Consider the following 19,838-nt stretch of genomic DNA (forward strand, 5'->3'; position numbering starts at 1 on the left):
CCTCCTCTCTTTCCACCCTCCCTGTTCTTTTTAAACATTCTAAACCCTGGAACATCTAGCAACCATTCCTGTCCCCTGTGAAACCACGTCTCCGTTATGGCCACAACATCATAGTCCCAAGTACAGATCCATGCTCTAAGTTCATCACTCTTATTTCTGACACTCCTTGCCTTAAAGCAGACACACTTTAACTGTTCCCTTTGTTTCATCATTTGAAAAACCTTCCCGATAGATTTACTACATCCTGTCACTGCCCCATCTACAATTACCCCCCTTTTCAGATACGTAGCTCTGGTTGCCACTCCCTTGCCAAACTCGTTTGGATGCTTGGCTAATCTATGTTATCCAGCATTCTAATATCCGGAATTCGATGATCCGAACGAAATACTCCCCGCTCATGTCCTTTGGATAATCAGTGTTCCTCTGTACATCAACCCATGGCAGTCTGGATGGAGTAGTTCCTTGCCACAGATTTCACATCTTGGGTTTTTCCCATTTCCAGGATTTTTCGGATAAGAAATATCACAAAGGGCATTTTCGTTTCTCTCTTCCCTTCCTCCAACAGGAGAAGGTCTACTGCTGATGGGGTTGAGATATTGTCTTGGTATAGAAGTGAAACCTGATACCTCTCCTTATCCAGCCAAAGTTAATGTGCAGTTAGTTTGGTGACTCACAGTGCTTCTAAATCTTACCGTAGTTGTTCTTCTTTATCAAACTTGTGCATGTATTTTTGGAACTCTCCATTCAGAAACTCCATAGTATCCCTAAACCAAAATAAAATTTTAAATACTTTATTAAACATTCACTATAATTATTAGAAAAAGTATTTCATGTCAAATTACTTCCAATACATTATCAAAATGGTTAATGATTTAAATGTTCCATCTAGTTTGGACTGTAAGTACAAGGAATGCAAATTAATCAAAAGGAAAATTTCATCTTTGGGGTTTTTGATAAGTGGAGGACTTGAGACTGTTACCTGGTAGCTGATACAAAAGACCAAGCAAATCAAATGTTGATATAGTTGCCAGATGGATTAATTGTGAATGTTTCTCTCAGCGTCAAGAAGACTAATAGACTCAGCCCAACAATGGTCAGTTTATGCAGTTGCAAAGGAGCATACTAACTTTGTTTGATTGACATCTTTCCTGATTGTTCATCGAATAGGTTTTTCAATGCCTGTGTGTTTATTTGGCCAAGATTAAAGAGGGGTAATGTGACTTACAGTGCCTGTGTTTGATTGACAGCTTTATGAAAAGATTGGAAACAGTGGAAATTCAGATGGTCAGATAAAAATATAAATCTGCACAAGAGATTTGGCTCAAATTTGGAAGGTGACAAGGTAATTAGAAGACAGACAGTACAGGCCCTTCCACATCCATGAAGCTCCATCAAGTACAGGCCCAGCATCCTCAATCCCTCCTCATATGACATGCCCTTCATCCCGAGATAATTCTTGAATGTTTCAGTGAATATGGAGTCTTGAACAAGCTACTTATTTTGGTCATTCATAGGCTGGCCAGTATTTATTACCATCCTTGTCTTGAGAAGATATATTCTTGTCTTGGTAAGCTATATTCCTGAACTGTTGCAGCCCATTTGGAGGTATCCCCACATGCGGCTAGGCAGGGAGTTCCAGGTCTTTGACCCACCAACAACTGAACAACAGCTCCAACAAACTGAACTCCATATTTCCATGTCAGGATTGTAAGTGGTTTTAAGACTTCTCTAATTGATTGTCCATCACCATTCAATAGTACTACACTGGGGGCAGGGGGTGGAAGGGGAAGGGGGAGGGGGAAGGAGGAAGTGAGGGTTGGTCTCTATTTCAGAACAAGGAGCAAGAAACATTTGCCCATTCCCTCTTTCTACTCAAAGGATCAGCAAGGTCTCTCTGGTCACTTGGGATAATGTACATTTCAAAAGTGAACATTTAAGAAAATTACATTTTTGGTCTGGGTTAGACTTAGCAATTTTGCAGAACTGCAGATTTAAACAGAACTTCAATGTATATTACTGGTGCAGAACAACACATTTAATTCATGTAAATACAGAATATTTAGTAACATTTTATCCCATGGTTATTTAGTACATGTTAAAATATCTTACTTGTGCTTCTCTTGAAGAGACATTATCTTTTCTTCAAGTTCTTGGTTTTGCTTTCTTATCTGTGACAAATGTTCTTCATTCACAGAAAGCATATCTTTTACTGCATCTAACCTGGAATGTTAAACACATTGACATACAAAAGCTTGGTGAAAATTATTGGGTATTGCTAAAAAAGAATGCATACTGTCAGAACTTATTGTCTGATACTCAACAGGATTATTCACAAGACACACCAACATAAAACGAGAACATTTATACTGTGGATATAGGTTTGCTCGCTGAATTGGAAGGTTCGTTTTCAGATGCTTCATCATCACACTAGGTAACATAATCAGTGAGCCTCCAGATGAAGCACTGGTGGTATGGCCCGCTTTTTATTTATGTTTTCGGTTTCCTTGGGTTGTAAACACATAAATAGAAAGCGGCCTATACCACCAGTGCTTCATGTGGAGGCTCACTGATGACGTTATCTAGTACGGTGATTAAGCATCTGAAAACAAACCTTCCAGCTCAGCGAGCAAACCTAAATCCAGAACCTCAACCTGAGCTACAAATCTTCTCAAAATTCGCTAACATTTATACTGTTTGATTGGTTTTGATTGGCTGTGAAGTAGATTCTGACATTGTTATGGAAAATGCACCATTTTGATGATAACTGACAGTTAACTGCTACACTCTGTTTGAATTTTGAACAAATCAGGTCAAAGCAAGCCCTGAGAAATTAACTGATGTATTTCTTGAGTTGAAATAGGCCCATTGTACATATATGTTCTTTCTGTCTGTCAATTAATATATTTAGCTTTCAGTACATTCAAGTATTTGCTATTTTCTGTGAAGGTTCTTGTCTGCATTACTAAGGAAGGTCTACTAGTTCACATAGCATGTAATCTATTTTGAAAGAAAGATCTGTATTTTTACAATGATTTTCATATTCACCGAATATCTCAAAACAGTGAACATAGTGAAACACGTTTTGAAGTGTCATTTTGTAATGTCAAAAATGTGATACTTGTAATTTATGTTGATTGTGAAAGCTTACAGTATGTAATAATGACTAGATAATGTAGCTTTGTGATGCTCATTGAGTGATAAATATTGGCCAGGACACACAGGATAATTCCATTGCTCTGCTGCAATACGGTAAAGTCTCCACAGTCCTACCGGACTATAGGCTGGTCTCTTGATAGAGAGAGAGATGACTGCTGATGATTTAACCTGAGGATCATCATGCCTCAGGTGAAGGAGAAGTTGAGATGGAGTGTCCTTCATGGTAACTCGGCTGGCGTTGGATTTGAACCCATACTGTTGATATCACTCTGCATTGCAAAGCAGCTTCTAGCCAACTGAGTTAACTGACATCCATTCAGAGTAGTGCACTCAACCTTATATATCTAGCTGAACAGGCAGGAAGGTCTTGATTTAATACCGCTCACAAAAGGGAACACTTTATTCCTTCTTCATTGACCTGAAGTGTCAACCATGGTTTTTGGTGTTCAAGTCCTAGAGTGAGACTTGAACCCAGAAATCATGCACAGGGTAAGAGTGCACTCAACTGAGGCACAATTGACACTTCTTTTTTCTTGTAGCAAACACTTTTTAAATAAAATTTAAGATTGTGTCAAGGATTATGGTACTATATAAACTTACCTTTGACTCATATTCTGAAAATTTACTTTTATTTCTAACTCATATTCTTTTGCTTTCTTCAATGCTTCATGGCGTGAATCGCTTGTGTGTACAAGTCCCTCATTCAATAATTGAGCATCCGATGCAGACTTCTTTGTCTGTTGAAAATATCATACTGTTAGGAAGGATAACAAAGGTGCATCACTAAAACAAAAAGACTGACAAAATTATGCATTGTTTTAAAGTAAGATTTTCTGTTTAAATATCTTATACTGTAAAATATAGCAAATGTCAGGATACAATCTCGTTAAAAGCCCAATTACAAGAATAATAACTTCTTACTTCCTTGAGATTATAAATGGCTGCTTAGGATTCAAATAAATAGCAAAAATATGAGATAGATTTCATTTTTTCCAAAAATGCTAAATTTGGTGTTGTACCATAAATTGGTACAGTTCCATTTTATTCCATGAGGATAATATTTTGCAATTCATGTGTTCGTGAATTAATCAAATGAGTAACTGAATCATATCAATAAGGAAGATCTCAAATCCAAATGCACTGAACGTGGATCACTGCAAACAGTTTCAGTGTCCAACATTAAATGGTCAGGTTGAGAACATGAGCAGATTCCAAACCACCACACTAACCACTACATCTGCTGAGTGCTCATTGTCAAGAAAATCATTTGAACTCCGATCTAGCATATGAGTACCAGATAATTAGAAAAATATTTGAGAAGAGCTAGTAGCTATCAAACTGTATTCCAACTTTTAGCGTCATAGAGATGTACAGCATGAAAACAGATCCTTTGGTCCAACTCGTCCATGCCGACCAGATATCCCAACCCAATCTAGTCCCACCTGCCAGCACCCAGCCCATATCCCTCCAAACCCTTCCTATTCATATACCCATCCAGATGCCTTTTAAATGTTACAATTGTACCAGCCTCCACCACTTCCTCTGGCAGCTCATTCCATACACGTACCACCCTCTGTTTGAAAAAGTTGCCCTTTAGGTCTCTTTTATATCTTTCCCCTCTTACTTAAACCTATGTCCTCTAGTTCTCCCCGACCCAGGGAAAATACTTTGTCTATTTATCCTATCCATGCGCCTCATAATTTTGTAAACCTCTATAAGGTCACCCCTCAGCCTCCGACGGTCCAGGGAAAACAGCCCCAGCCTGTTCAGCCTCTCCCCTGTTGCCAACCCTGGCAACATCCTTGTAAATCTTTTCTGAACCCTTTCAAGTTTCACAACATCTTTCCGATAGGCAAGATACCAGAATTGCATGCAATATTCCAACAGTGGCCGAACCAATGTCCTGCACAGTCGCAACTTGACCCCCCAACCTCTGTACTCAATATTTTGACCAATAAAGGAAAGCATACCGAACACCTTCTTCACTATCCTATCTACCTGCGACTCCACTTTCAAGGAGCTATGAACCTGCACTCAAAGGTGTCTTTGTTCAGCAACACTTCAGAGGACCTTACCATTAAGTGTATAAGTTCTGCTAAGATTTGCTTTCCCAAAATGTAGCACCTCGCATTTATCTGAATTAAACTCCATCTGCCACCTCTCAGCCCATTGGCCCATCTGGTCCAGATCCTGTTGTAATCTGAGATAACCCTCTTCGCTGTCCACTGCACTCTGTGTGACTGAGAGAAATAGGGTCTGTCAGGGTTGGGGAAATTATAGATATTAGGTATAAGGGTTTGGCAGCAGAAGTGGGGGGGGGGGTGTGGTGGTGGTGGCTGGGGAAGGTGGGATGGGATGGGCAGATCTGGCAGTATGGGAATTTGGAGTTTGGTTCAAGGGTGGGGAGGATATAAGGCAGTGGTAAAACAGTGGTAATGGGGGCTGGATCCATGGGGGAGTGAGGTATGAGAAGGCACATTGGCTCCACAGTGGGATAGGGGGTACAGGTGGGGCAACGGTGTCAGGTCCAGGTGGGAGTGTCAGTATGTGTCTGGGGGATGTAGGTAGCAAGGAGGAGATATAGTTGGGGCTCTGTGATGCAAGTCTGGGGTCAGTTGAATAGTTGCGGAGGGTTTAATATTGTGTTTAATAGTATGAATTTTCCTGAATTTTTTGAATTTGATCCAAAATTTCCAAATTTAGCGAGTTTTGAGAAGATTTGTAGCTCAGGTTGAGGTTCTGGATGTAGTTTTGCTCACTGACCTGGAAGGTATATATACAGACAACAAGCAAACCTAATGTCATCTACAAAATACATTGCAAGAACTGTAACAAACATAACACTGGACAAACAGGCACAAAACTAGCCACCAGGATACATGAACATCAACCAGCCACAAAATGACATGACACACTCTCACTAGTATCCTCATGTACGGATGAGGAAGAACACCACTTCGACTGGGACAACACATCCATCCTAGGACAAGCCAAACAGAGATACACATGAGAATTCCTAGAAGCATGACATTTCAACTGGAACTCTATCATCAAACGCATTGACTTGGATCCCATTTACCACCCCCTGAAAAAAAGAACAGGAAATGACATCAGCATTAGAAATAACATCACCACAGGAAATGACTTCATCAACCCAAGGAAACTCAAGCATATAAATAGAAAGTGGCCTACACCACCAGTACTTCATTTGGAGGCTCACTGAAGTTGTTACCTAGTATGGTGACAAAACCTCTGAAAGCGAACTTTCCAGCTCAGCGAGCAAACCTACACCCATTTCCAAATTTTCTGATTTAAATGTACACTTTGGATGGGTTCCAGAAGAGTTGCCTACAGAATCTTCAATTTCCTGGGTAATTCCATCAGGGGTTTGTTATGGTGGGGATTGCACAGGGACCCATGCTCAATTCTTATCTGCGCTGAAGCAATGACTGATTGGCAGTGGAAAATCTTGGCCATTGTTTTTTGAAGAGGGAGATGGATAATTCAAGATTGAGTGACATCAATGGTCTTTTGCATTTAGGAAATTTTGATTGACACCAGTCCTCTTGGTTGTGCTGCAATATTAGGAATCTACACATTCCACGGCAGGAGGGTGTGAGAGTGAGAGAGTGTGTGTTCTAAAACAAGGAAGTATCTAAGTCCACTTATTCAACCATCAAATTAAAGAGCAGCTGTTGCAGACAACAAAATCACATCATTGCTAAAAGGAAAAGGACTACAAGAAAATAACTTGCCACTAAGTAGTTTGGTCTTGTTATCTGGTGTCAAACTTCTTGGGCATTGTTGAAGCTGCACTCATCCAAGCAAGTGTGGATTATTACATCACACACTTGACTTGAGCCTTGTAGATGGAATGGTTTTGGGAGCTGGGTCAGTGGTGTTGGGGTTGGAGAGGGGTTGTTTATTTCTTGCAGAATTCTCAGTCTCTGACATTTTCTCCAAAGCCAGAATTTATATGACTCATCCAGTTAAATTTGCAGTCAATGGAAATCCCAGAGTTCTGATGATGGAGATTCCGTGGTGGTAATGCTGTTGAATATCAAGAGGAGGATTCCCTCTTGTTCAAGATGGTAATTGTGATGTGAATGCCAAGGACCACTTACCAGCCCAAGTCTCAGTGTTGTCCAGATCCTGCTGTATGTGCACAGAGTGCTTCAATATTTGAGAATTGCAAATGATACTGAGCATGCCCACTTACTGACATTACGATTTAAGTGGGGTGAGGTGAGGATTAGGGAAATGAGGAGGGCAGAATGAAGTAAGTCATTGATGAAGAAGCTGAAGATAGCGGATTTAGAACATTGTCTTGAGGGAATCATGCAGCGGTAGCTAAGGGTTCAGATGATTGGTCTACAACAACCATGAACATCCTCCTCTATGTTAGTATGACTCCAACCAATTGATGAGTTTTGGCCTTGTTCACATTGACTTCAATTTTGCTAGGTTACCTTAGTGTTCTCCTCAGTTCTAATACTGCCTGAATATGAAGGGCAATCATTATTGCCTCATACTTTTCTATATCTGAACATATGAGCACATTGTACGGGGTACGAGATTTGTGCAAGGCATTGATCATTTGACTGAATATATAGGTCTAAATTTGCATACAAATTTTGCATTATTCAAGCATTTAATTTGAATTTTATTTCTTCTAAAATTTATTTGCATTCTTGGCTTTTTCATGATCTTTCAACTTTAATTTCCAGTGTGTTCATTTACTTAAATTACTGAAGCTGTTTTTTTCACATTTATAGAGCATTCAAGGTAAATTTCAGATGCAGTGTTGCCATATTAACTCAAATTGGCAGCAATTGGAAGTTACAAAATCAGAAATTTCTGGAAAATCTCAGCACATCTGTGAAGAGAAGGCAAGAATTAATGTTTCAGTTCCAGTGAACATCCTTCAGACTTTGAAGCAATTGGAAGTTTCTGGATCTAAAGGATGTATCAAATTTTTGTATCTGAGAATGAGAACTTGCATTTCTTTCTGGCATGCTGTATACAGAGGCCTTGAATCAATCTCAATGCTTCCATGCGAGATTTTTGGGAAATTTTCAACCTCATACTTATGCTGAGGACTTCTTGGGAAGAAGCTTCTCTTGGAAGCATACTTCTATAAGCCGATATCATGGAGGAGAAGGAAAATCAAGAAGAATAATGTGGTAGGTCGTGCATGATAATAGGAACCTGACCAAATATCACATCCCTCAAAACATATTTGACCCACATATATAAAATGTGTTTTGGATTGTTTAAGTTGTTTTAGATGCTGAAATAAATAGATACATCAGTTTCAGTTCATGTTTTATTATTTTTGAACATTTCTGGTTCTTCCTTTTTTAATCACTCTTTCGTGTTTCAGTTTGAAAGTAGCCAAATACATTTTGTATTGGAATTCTATTGAGAAAAGGGAACTGTATTCTATCTACTCAAGCTACATTTACCACACACCTCAGAATTCAAAGATTAGTAAATCAAGCAGAAATTAACAATAAACTGATTTCTTAACCAAATGTAAGTAAAAAGAAAATGAGAATGTCTGTAACGTACAACAGGTCTAGAAGAGAAAGCAAGTGAACATTTTGGATAGAGTTGAATAGATCTGACAAAGAGTACAGAGATTTTTCCTCCTGAGAAATAGCAGGGAAGGTGGCAGGAAGGACAGATATTTGGGTGGGTTGGTGCTGGTTACTTACTCATCCTCTTCATGTTACCTCAGAAACAAAGTTCTGGACAGGAAGGACCATGCTAGACTTTCCCATTGTGTTGCAAATTAAGGGACTTACACGGTCAATTAACAACCACTTAAGAGCTTCAGCCTGCCTGGGCTACATTTACTTCAATAGGGACCACATGTAAACCAAAATGGACAGATTACATTCCCTACAGTGTGGAAACAGGCCCTTCGGCCCAACAAGCCTGCACTGACCCTCCGAAGAGTAACCCACCCAGACCCATTTCCATCTAACTAATGCACCTAACACTGTGGGCAATTTAGTATGGCCGATCCATCTGACCTGCACATCTTTGGACAGCTTTCGATAGCTATCGGTTAGGTGGAGGAGAGGAGGTTCCCTTGATCAGTATTAATTTGTGCAAGGTTAAGGGACTCAGTCTTGGACAAGTGGGGTGGTCTCAGGGTCAAAACCACCATTTCTCCCCCCATTCTGTGAAACCCCAATCCCAAGAAAAAAAACTATCTTTTGAGACTCTGTTCCCTGGGGCATTAGCTGGTGGTGTCTTTGCACAGCCATGCCCTCTGAGTGCTGGAAAAGGCAGACTCTAATTTACCAGCAACTTCAAGTAGTCAGGATTTCCAGTAAAAAGACCAGCATCACTCATCACTTAGCTGCCTAATTCAGAAGCTTTCTGAATAAGGTCAGTTGCACTTTTCTCTCCCCCAAACCTTCCTGTAAATTGGAAAGTTCAGCCTGGGTCTCCAGATAATATTTTAAATTGTTTATTGTTTCAACAATTCTGGTCTCCTTCCTATCGGAAAGACGTGAAACTTGAAAGGGTTCAGAAAAGATTTACAAGGACGTTGTCAGGGTTGGAGGATTTGAGCTATAGGGAGAGGCTGATTAGGCTAGGGCTGTTTTCCATGGAGCATCGGAGACTGAGGGGTGACCTTATAGAGGTCGATAAAATCATGAGGGCTTGGTTAGGATAAACAGACAAAGTTTTTTCTCCCTTGGGGTGGGACATAGGTTTAGAGTGAGAGGGGATAGATATAAAAGAGACCTAAGGGGCAATGTTTTTCATACAGAGGGTGGTACGTGTATGGAATGAGCTGCCAGAGGAAGTGGTGGAGCTATTACGATTGCAATATTTAAAAGGCATCTGGATGGGTATATGAATAGGAAGGGTTTGGAGGGATATGGGCCGGGTGCTGGCAGGTAGGAGTAAATTGGGTTGGGATATCTGGTCAGCATGGACAAGTTGGACTGAAGGGTCTGTTTCCGTGCTGTACATCTCTATGACTATGAATAAATACTGATGAAACTATATATTGCCAAGCACTAACAGTTGTTTCTTCAGAATTTTGTTTTAATCTCAGAAGTATACAATAATATTGACACTATCAAAATACACTGTAATCTCTCCAGTTCTAACTTCTACTGTTTGGAGACACCAGATGTCTGGAAATATTTCAAGCAGATCAAAGCATCAGTTTAGGATAATACTGAGGCTGAAGTGTGGAAGATACTATACTTGGATAAGTCAAACAATTTTTATTATTACATATTGAAAAAACACAAATTTCAGATGAATATTTCTGGTGTTTTCCTGATCTCATATTTATGGTTATGCATTCTCATATTATTGCTAAAACATAAAATCTGAAATTCAGAAATAAATTGATCCTAAACATTCTTACTTGGAGGATTTCAGTCAATTATTCTAATTAATTAAAATATCCAACCTGTAAGATCCGTGTGTGCAGAATTTCAACTTCTTTTCTTATATTTTCAGTTAGGTTAGTTAGTTCCCTGGTAATGTTCTGCCTATTGAAATCAAAATACATACGCCAGTTACCTCAAATTATTCAGGTAACAATAAAGTTATGAGCATTTACAAAATGAGGACAAGTAAACTATTCCACATAATGATTTAATTATATAGAACTTAAAGTGAACTTAAATGAAAATAGCCATGTCTTAAGTAGCAAATCTTATAACCTGTTATAAGAATTAAGAAAGAATAACATTAGATGATGAATCATTGCTCTCTAATTTATTATTCTAATTTATTTGGCATTAAAGCTCTCTTCGCTAAATTGGATTGAAACAAGACATGTAGATTCTGATTCAAACAAAATCTTTCATAACAAAAAAAACTGTTCTGAATTAGCAATGGAAGTTCTAGGAATCCCTCCTTTATAATTTCAGATGTGTCTTTGGAATAAAATTTCAACATTTGAATTTCTCCCCACACCTTGTAATTGAAGCAAATATTACCACGTTTCCTTCTTACCTCCTCCTCCTCCCATCCACCAATTGTTGCCTTTCCACCCTCAGCTCTCAATTCTAATCTCCAGGAATGCACCTTCTCAATTCTGTTGTGGAGTCCCTCAGCAATTTGTTTTAGCTAACAATCCCTTTTGTGGGGCTATGCACATGTTGCAAGTTAAAGGGACAGCTTATGTGAAAACCTTTGCAGTAATGTGGCTTGGAAAGAACATTATTCTTTACCCCTAATCTCCTCTCTCCACCCCCTTATCCTTAATTCTCCTCACTCTCATGTGCTCTCATCCCTCATCCTCCCTTCCTCATCCTTCTGTTTGTCCCTAATCCATTTCACTCTATCCCCAGCAACAAAAAAAACTTTCAGCAATGACTATATCTGTGCAAGTATCAATATCATTTTCATAATGAACTTTCCAGTAATACTTCATGTAATGGGTTAGTTTTATTACTTCTGAGCAATTAGCTGTTCAGCTAGTTCCACATCTTCATTGTACTTTGTTTGAATATTGTCTTCTTGCTTTTTCAAATGTTTAATCTGCGTTTTCAGTTGTTCATTCTTCTGCAAAGATTGGGAGAACATACATTTCACCTCAGTGAGTTAAATTAGAATTTACCATCCTATCAAGTACGACTGAAATTCAGATATGAAATTAACCAGATCCTAATGAATCTGGTTAAATTCTCAAAAAAGCTTAAACTACAGTCTTCAGTCCATCTTTCAGTTTGCTGTTCTTCACTTCTGCATTTCGACCACATTGGATTCTTCCCAACATCTGCTCTATCACTGGGACCAGAGCCATTAATTACCTTGACCTTGCTCAATATTCTTTCAACTTCCCTCATCTTCAAAATCTTTGATACAGCACACTGCTCCAAGTTCACGCTCAATAATATCTTTCTTCACTCTTACATATGAAGATATTTTCTAACTAGAGACATTTTATATACATACATTGTATTTTAATACTAATATTACATAAGTATTTATTCTTCCTGAAATAAAACACACATGCCTGAAAACTGTTGTCACCTATTAAGCAAAAAAGTGATATTTGTAATAAATTGTAATGTGTCTGGCTCAATTGTAAAATATTAGCATATAGACAGTAGTGGATGGTTAGGATTAATTAACAAGATGAATTTTCATTTCTGCAGATACGCTATGAATGAACATTCATGAAAGCACACTGATGTCCACAGCTCCCTTAGCTACCCTTCCTCACATCCAACTTCTTGTCAACTTTCCAAGTCTCTCCACCTTCACTGCAACCACTTTTACTTTGAAACCTCCAGTTCAGTACTTAGGATATGCTTTTCTTCTCTGTTAAAAGAGCATTCAGCTGAACCATGGCAAGACTATGTCTGTCTCAATTCCCCTAAGATATCCCCTTACCTTTAGTTTGCACTCACCAACCTCTAGAACATCTCCGACCATTTCTGCCACCTCCAGCATGAAGCTAACACACATTCTCCTCCTTTCTGCTTTCAGCATTCCAAAGGGGTGGTTCTTTCTAAAACACCAAGTTTCAGTCCTCAGTCACTGCTTACACATGATTTGCATCTTGAGCCAAAAGGTGACAAATTGATAATCCATCTCAGTTCCTTCCCCAGATGTCAGTCTTTAGCAAATTTGATTTATTCCACATAACATTAAGAAAGGACTTAATGAACTAAATACAGCAAAGGTGATGCGTCCTGACAACAACGCAGTAGCATCAAAGGGTTGTGCTCCAGAACCTCTTGCTGACAACGTGTAAGGTTGTCCTTTCAGTCAATTACTTCCCCATCAGATTGTGGCATCAAGGTGAGGTAGCAAAATTTAAGTTAATGGGTGTGAGAAACGAAGCTCACTGTTCAATAATTTCAGTCTGAGTCAAATTCTGAAGCAGTCTTTATTCATACGTTCTTGCAAGTCGGGTGACTATAAAGTAGGCACCTCGATCAGGAGGTTACATTACAATTATACAGTTCAGTTGAGTCTCTTGGTACTCCCTTTTACTTCATATCTGCTAGTTGTATTGCTCTGTGTAGCTGCTAATCTAATCGGCTTACCACATCTGTCTGTGGCCTGTTGTTGGCGTGCAACCCTCCCATATCCCCCCCTCCCCCCCGATAGCTGGGTCTTATTACTTTTGCTGACACAACACTGGGTCTTATTTGATTATCTTGTTCATACTAACTCCCTATGTGCGTGACAACTGCAACTGTCATGTCAATACATCTGTTTCTACCAGTCGACTACCTCCCTTTTCAGTTAGTTATTTCTTGGTATATACCCTCATGATGCTGCCTTGCGATTTTTGCAGAAGCAAGATATAGCTACTTGTAACTGTTTGTGTGCAAGCATATCTAGCTTAACATACACCCCCCCATGACTCAGCCTTATGATTTTTGCAGAAACAACAACCTTCGCAAGGGCCTCTCATAATCCCTTTTGTTTTTAATAAATGCATTCTGCATTTCTCTCATATGTCGCCCCAAATTTGCAAGCATCATCCCTGAGACTTCATCCATCTTGGCCTCAAGGTCACCCATCCCTTCATTGTTCAAGAGGTAGAGTTCCTGTGCCTGATTACCTTTTGGGGGCATCTGTTTTGCCAAGGCTGTCTCAATCAGCTGTTTGGTTAGTCCCCGTACACAAGGTATGATACAATAGCCAATTGCTACCAGTACCCCTGCTACCACTATCAGGGAGGTGAGGATGGAGACTACCACTCCCTTCCATTTCCAAAACCATGATTCTAGCCATCCTGTGAGTGATGTGTCCACCCCTGAATTTTCAGCCAGTTCTTCTGCCCAGGTGGTCAATCCTCACAAGGCACGAGTGATTGACCCATCAGGTGCTGTATTATTTGGAATAAAAGTACAACAGCTCCCTCCTAACATCACGCATACACCCCCTTTTTCAGCTATCATCATATCTAAGGCCATTCTATTTTCCCAGGCCATTCTACTGTTGCATAAAGCTGTTCTGTTATGCCTTTCACTGCATCCCTAGTGTAATTGATGAATCTTTGCTGATTATAGAAAATATAGCTTATCCAGTCCACATTCTTGTTGCCGTTATCCTCCAGAATAGAGCTGATTCAAAACTTGCTGCAATCTGGTTGCGAGCCTTGTACTCATCCGGCACCCCTCTCGGAACTCCTGAAGAGTCTCGGTAAATCCTATCATCAAAACAGGTGTCTAATAATGATTTTTTACTCCTCCACCTTTTTGTTGCTATCTTCTCCTTTTCAAATGCCAAGGTGAATGGAATTGCCAATTGTACAATTGCACATATCCCTCTCCAATCCGGAGGTAGGGTGGGTCTCAATATTTTGCCTCCACAGTACCACCACAGATCCTCTCGGGGAACCTTCAGTGCTGAGTAGTTCCCTCCCTTGTCTGTTTCGGTGACATTCTCAATCTCTGTACATAATTTCAGTTCCCCCAAGTTTCTGGACCAATTTGTACCTCGTCTACGTACACACGACGTGTGATTTCCAACTGCAGCTGAAAACGTAGGGGGGGCTTTTAAGTCTTTCTTCTCCAAGGGAGGGAACATCAGAGATAGCGAGGTGCAGTTCCTATCATTCCATGCAGTCTTATCCTGATACAGGGCTATCATACATTTCATACCCTTCCTGTCTCGCTTCGACCCGAGCGGAAAGAGAACCACCTGGGCCACTGGCCTCCCAGAGGCACATGCATAGCAATTGCTCTTATTCAGGCTTTTTACAGTATACTTTGCTCATTCAACCCAAACATTTGCATCCCTGTACCCAGTTTCTACTTCGATGGTCTGTTTCAAGTCCTTCACCTCTATAATTTTTACTACTTTAAAGTCATCGGGAGGGGTGAAAGGTTGCATCTTATCATCCAGTTGTTCTGCCCATTTTCCCCTTCCTACGCTAATTCGGAAACAACAGTCCGAGTAATCATTACCATTTGTTTTCATTTCTATTCCAAATGTTTCATTAAATTGTACCTAATAGTGCTCCTCCCTAGAATTGCTTCATGCCATGTGGTTTTCTTTATCATTAGGTATATTGGGTTACACTTTTTATCGGGACAATCGAGAGCTGGTTGGAAGGTGGCCCGGTGTACTGTGACGAGACCATTATACCAAGTACCATCCCCAAGGTCATCCCTGTAGGACTTAAGATGTATCTCTGAGCTGTGGTACTGTCTCTGATTATCTACATCCCCACAATTTACTAAGCTGCATGCATTGGTTTCTATTACTTATGGATTGTCAGACTCAGGGACCGTTAATAACAAGAATGAAGATGGTGTTTGACAAAATCCCAATACTGAGAGAGCTAATATCATAATCCTAAGCATTCCCAGCATTCTACAGTAGTATTGAAGCACCGAGAGACTTTACATGTAATCTATAAAAAAACACTTCCAGCGCTCATGTCGCCAAGCTATAATCAGTCACTCAATGTCTTTTTAGCCTGAGTTTCAGTGGTTCTTGCATTGATTCGGCTGTCCAGACTTCTTCCTCAACCGGGGATTCCACTGGTCCCATAATCCTGGTGTAGTGAGTCCAGCCTTTCTCCGCTGTTCTTATCGTCGTTTTGGTAGTCAAAAGAGCCTGGTACGGTCCCTTTCAATCTGGTTGCAATTTAGTTTCTGTCCATGACTTAATTAGGACCCAATCTCCCGGCAGGCTGGGATGAATGGTGAATTCAAGGGGCGGAGTCTGTGCCAATAAACCCTGTTTCCTGAGGAAAGACAAAGAGGAGGACAAGCCCAGTATATACTTCTTTAAGAACAAATCTCTAGTCTCTGGGATTCGCAGTTCCCCTTTTGTTCCCAAGTAGGGCAGGCCAAACAATATCTTATAAGGGGACAGCCCCAAATCTTTCCTTGGGGCTGTCCGCACTTGCAAGAGGGCTATAGGTAAACACTTAGTCCAAGGGAGTCTGGTTTCTCTTATTAATTTAGATAATTGCCTCTTGAGTGTCTGGTTCATTCTCTCAACCTTTCCTGATGAGGTTGGGTGCCAAGGGGTGTGGAACTCCCAGGAGATCCCTAACCCCTTCATCGTTCCCTGGACTACCCTGGAAGTGAAGTGAGTTCCCTGATCCGAATCTATACACTTCATTATCCCATATCTGGGAACAATATGTTCAAGTATTATCTTGGATACCCCACTTACGGTGACAGTGGCCAAAGGATGCGCCTCCACCCATCCAGATAAATTATCAACTATTACCAACATATATCTCAGTCTTCCCACTGGGGAAATTTGGTATAATCTACCTAGATGCTATCAAATGGTCTCAAACCAGGCTCTCTCCCTCCTGGGACTTGTTTCCTTCGCATCTTCTTGTTTACCTTCCTGCATGTTATACATCCCTCACATATCTATTCGGCTATCGTATATATCCCTTTGCATCCATATTTCCTTAAGACTAAATCGCACATTGCTTGCACTCCCCAATGACTCCCCTGATGTAGGACAGCTATACTCTCTCGCATCCTCAATTTATTCAATATCTCCCTCCCATCGGGTAACATCCAGCGTCCATCCGCTGTTTTTTGGGCCTCGAAGTCTTTTAGTTCCTCCTCCTCCTTTGCAGTAAACAACGGGGTACCCTGAGGATCCGGAATTACAGGTATTAGGGAGTATATTGCTGCTCCTTGTGGATTCAGGACTGCTTCTTTAGCTACCTCATCGGCCAGTCTATTTCCTCTTACTTCTGGATCATTCCCCTTTTGATGTCCATTTATATAAACTATCGTTATTTCCCTCGGGAGTAACAGGGATTCTAGTACTTGTTCTATCAATTCTTCATGTGCTAGTTCTTGTCCTCAACTATTTATTAGTCCTCTTTCTTCCAAATTTTTCCGAAGGTGTGCACCACACCAAATGCATATCTGGAGTCTGTTTACACCGTTCCTTCCTTGTCTTCTAAGGCTCTGAGAGCTCTTTCTAGGGCATAGAGTTCACAAGTTTGGGCTGACCAGCCGTTAGGTAGTCTCCCGGCCTCGATAACACTTCCCTCCATCCCATCTATTACAGCATATCCAATATGTTTCTTGCCCTCAATCATCCAGGAGGACCCGTCGATAAACAACCGAGCTCCTGCATAGAACGGGATGTCCCTCAGGTCCACCTGAACTTTCATCTGATATTCAATAATATCAAGGCAGTCATGTTCTGGATTATCAGAGGCCTGCCCCTCTCCCCTCCACAGGAATGTGGCCGGATTTAAGCAACTATCTGTGATTAACATGAGGTCATCCTTCTCTATTAAAATTGCCTCATATTTCAGGATCCTAGAGTCTGTGAGCCATTGTTCTGCTTTCTGATTTAATATGGTCCGTACCTGGTGTGGAGTGCTGACTATTAGGGCTCCCCCAAAGGTAAGTTTCAGACTTTCTTCTACCAATAAGGCTGTTGCTGCCACTGGCTGCACACACTCTGGCCACCCCCTTGAGACCGGATCTAGCAATTTAGACAAATAGGCAACCGGTTGTTTCATTCCTCCCCATCGCTGGGTTAGGACCCTTAGAGCCACCCCCCTATCCACTGTGGCAAACAAGTGGAAGGGCTTGTCTGGGGAGGGTAATGCAAGGACAGGCTCTTCTTTAGTTCTTCAACCAATTCCCTCTCTTCATCTGTCCAATTCAATAATTCAGGTTCTTCCTCCAATAGTTTCAGATATAATTTCTTTGTTTTCTGTGCATATGGGTCTATCCATAATCTACAGTACCCTGTTAATCCCAAGAATTTTTGCAACTCCCTTTTGGTCTTGGGCAGTGGCATTTCCACGATTCCTTTTATTCTTTCTGGGCTTATTTTTCTTTTTCCTTTACTGATTAGATGTTCCAAATACTGAACTTCCTTTTCTACATCCTGCAATTTCTTCTTGGAGACCCTCAATCCTTGTTGTCCCAGAAAGTTTAGTAATTTGTTTGTGGACTCTACTGCTTTGTCTCTCTTCTTGCCTGTTACCAGAGGATCATCTACATATTGTAACTGAGTAGTCCCTTCGGGACTACTAAATTCCTCCAAGACTTGTTCCAACACCTGACCAAAGAGATTCGGGGATTCAGTGAATCCTTGTGGGAGTACTGTCCACCTATACTGTTGTTTTTGTCCTGTCTTTGGATCCTCCCACTCAAAGGCAAACATATTCCTACATCCTTCTGCCAGTGGACATGCCCAGAAGGCATCTTTTAGATCCACTACACTGAACCATTTATGGTCACGGGGAATCTTACTCAATAGTGTATAGGGGTTAGGGACCACAGGGTGGTGAACTTGTACTATTTGGTTCAACACCTTCAGGTCTTGTACCAGACAGTAAGTACCGTCCGATTTCTGTACTGGAGTAATAGGGGTATTATAAATTGATCTCTCTTTAAATTGATCTCCAAAGGAGGTATTTGTAATCCTCTGCGATTCCCTTCCCGAGCCCATACCGTGGGTTCTATTTCTCTCTCCTCTTCCTTGGTCAGGACGGCCATTTGTATCACTAATATCTGGTCCCATACTCCAAGTTCCAGTCCCAAGAGTATGATTAAATCCCTCCCCAATAAATTATTTCCAATATCAGGGATATATAACAGTTCGCCTTCGACTATCTCTTCTCCACTTTCAATCATCATAGTTTTAAAACTGGGACTGTTTTGCTTCGAAATTCCCACTCCCCTGGGCTTGAAATTTAGAGATGACCTCGCTGCCCCCGTATCGACTAAGAAAACTACATCCTTTAAGTTTATCAAGGGTTCCTGGTGGGTCTCTGGGGGCAGGAGCCCCTGACACCCCTATTCTTCATCAAAGTTCATAAGCGGTATTGCCCTCTCTTCCCTTTTCAGATCGAGACATTCCTGCTTAAAGTGACCTGTCTTTCCACAGTAGTAACATCCTGCCTGTGGGGGTTTCCACCTTAATCCCTGCCCCTGTCGACTGGATTTCCTTACAGGTCCTCCTCGTCCTCTTCCCCTACCTCTATTTTCAACATGCTGCCAGCCACCACTCCGGTTGCTTACTATCAGTCCCACTCTTTTCTTAACTACTTCATAAACCGTGGCTACCATCATTTTTGCCTTCTGTTTTAGCTTCTTATCCTCTCTTCTCACAAACACTTTCTGAGCTTCCTGCAACAACTCATCTAGGGGCTTTTCACTCCACCCCTCTATCATTTGAATCTTTTTCTGAATGTCTAGCCATGATTTTGTTACGAAATGTACCCTCGGTAGCCCTTCTGCTACTGATCCTTCTGGGTCTATTCCAGAATACTTTCTCATACAACCTCTTAATCTTTGGAGAAAGGCCAAGGAGGCCTCATCCCTTCCCTGGCACACTTCAAACGCCTTTGTCAGATTTTGTGACTTTGGTGCCGCTTCTCTGATTCCCTTTAATATTAAGTCTTTAAACTCTTTCATTTCCTGTCAATGATCTTCATTTTGATTATCCCACCCAGGGTCCCTAAGGGGAAACTTAGCTTCACCTTCTCCAGCCTGCCTGTCCCCGACTGGATGCTCCATGTCCCATATCTTAATTGCGGCTCCTCTAATGAACTCTCTTTCCTCTCCAGTAAATAAAATGTTTAATATACTCATTAGTTCCACCCAAGTGTATAAACTAGGACCCAGAAATTGGTCGGTTTGTTCGGACAATCCCACCAGGTCTTCTATGAGGACCTTTATTTCCTTCTTAAAGGTCCGCATCTCCCCACTCGTTAGGGGTGC

General features: G+C 40.9%; 1 protein-coding gene across 1 annotated transcript in view; it reads right to left on the minus strand.

Annotated features, from left to right (window-relative positions):
• Positions 1–19,838, minus strand: part of ccdc175 (coiled-coil domain containing 175) — a 93,987-nt gene that overhangs the window by 30,355 nt on the left and 43,794 nt on the right. Inside the window, exons 8-12 of the mRNA XM_072568847.1 lie at positions 11,594–11,703; positions 10,601–10,682; positions 3,757–3,893; positions 2,110–2,220; positions 693–764 (exon numbers count right to left, since the gene is read on the minus strand). Of these exons, the coding sequence (XP_072424948.1) occupies positions 693–764; positions 2,110–2,220; positions 3,757–3,893; positions 10,601–10,682; positions 11,594–11,703 (512 nt within the window). The remainder of the gene's footprint in view (positions 1–692; positions 765–2,109; positions 2,221–3,756; positions 3,894–10,600; positions 10,683–11,593; positions 11,704–19,838) is intronic.

Source organism: Chiloscyllium punctatum, chromosome 4 (genome assembly GCF_047496795.1).
Source record: "Chiloscyllium punctatum isolate Juve2018m chromosome 4, sChiPun1.3, whole genome shotgun sequence".
In the NCBI taxonomy this organism is placed as follows: Eukaryota; Metazoa; Chordata; class Chondrichthyes; order Orectolobiformes; family Hemiscylliidae; genus Chiloscyllium; species Chiloscyllium punctatum.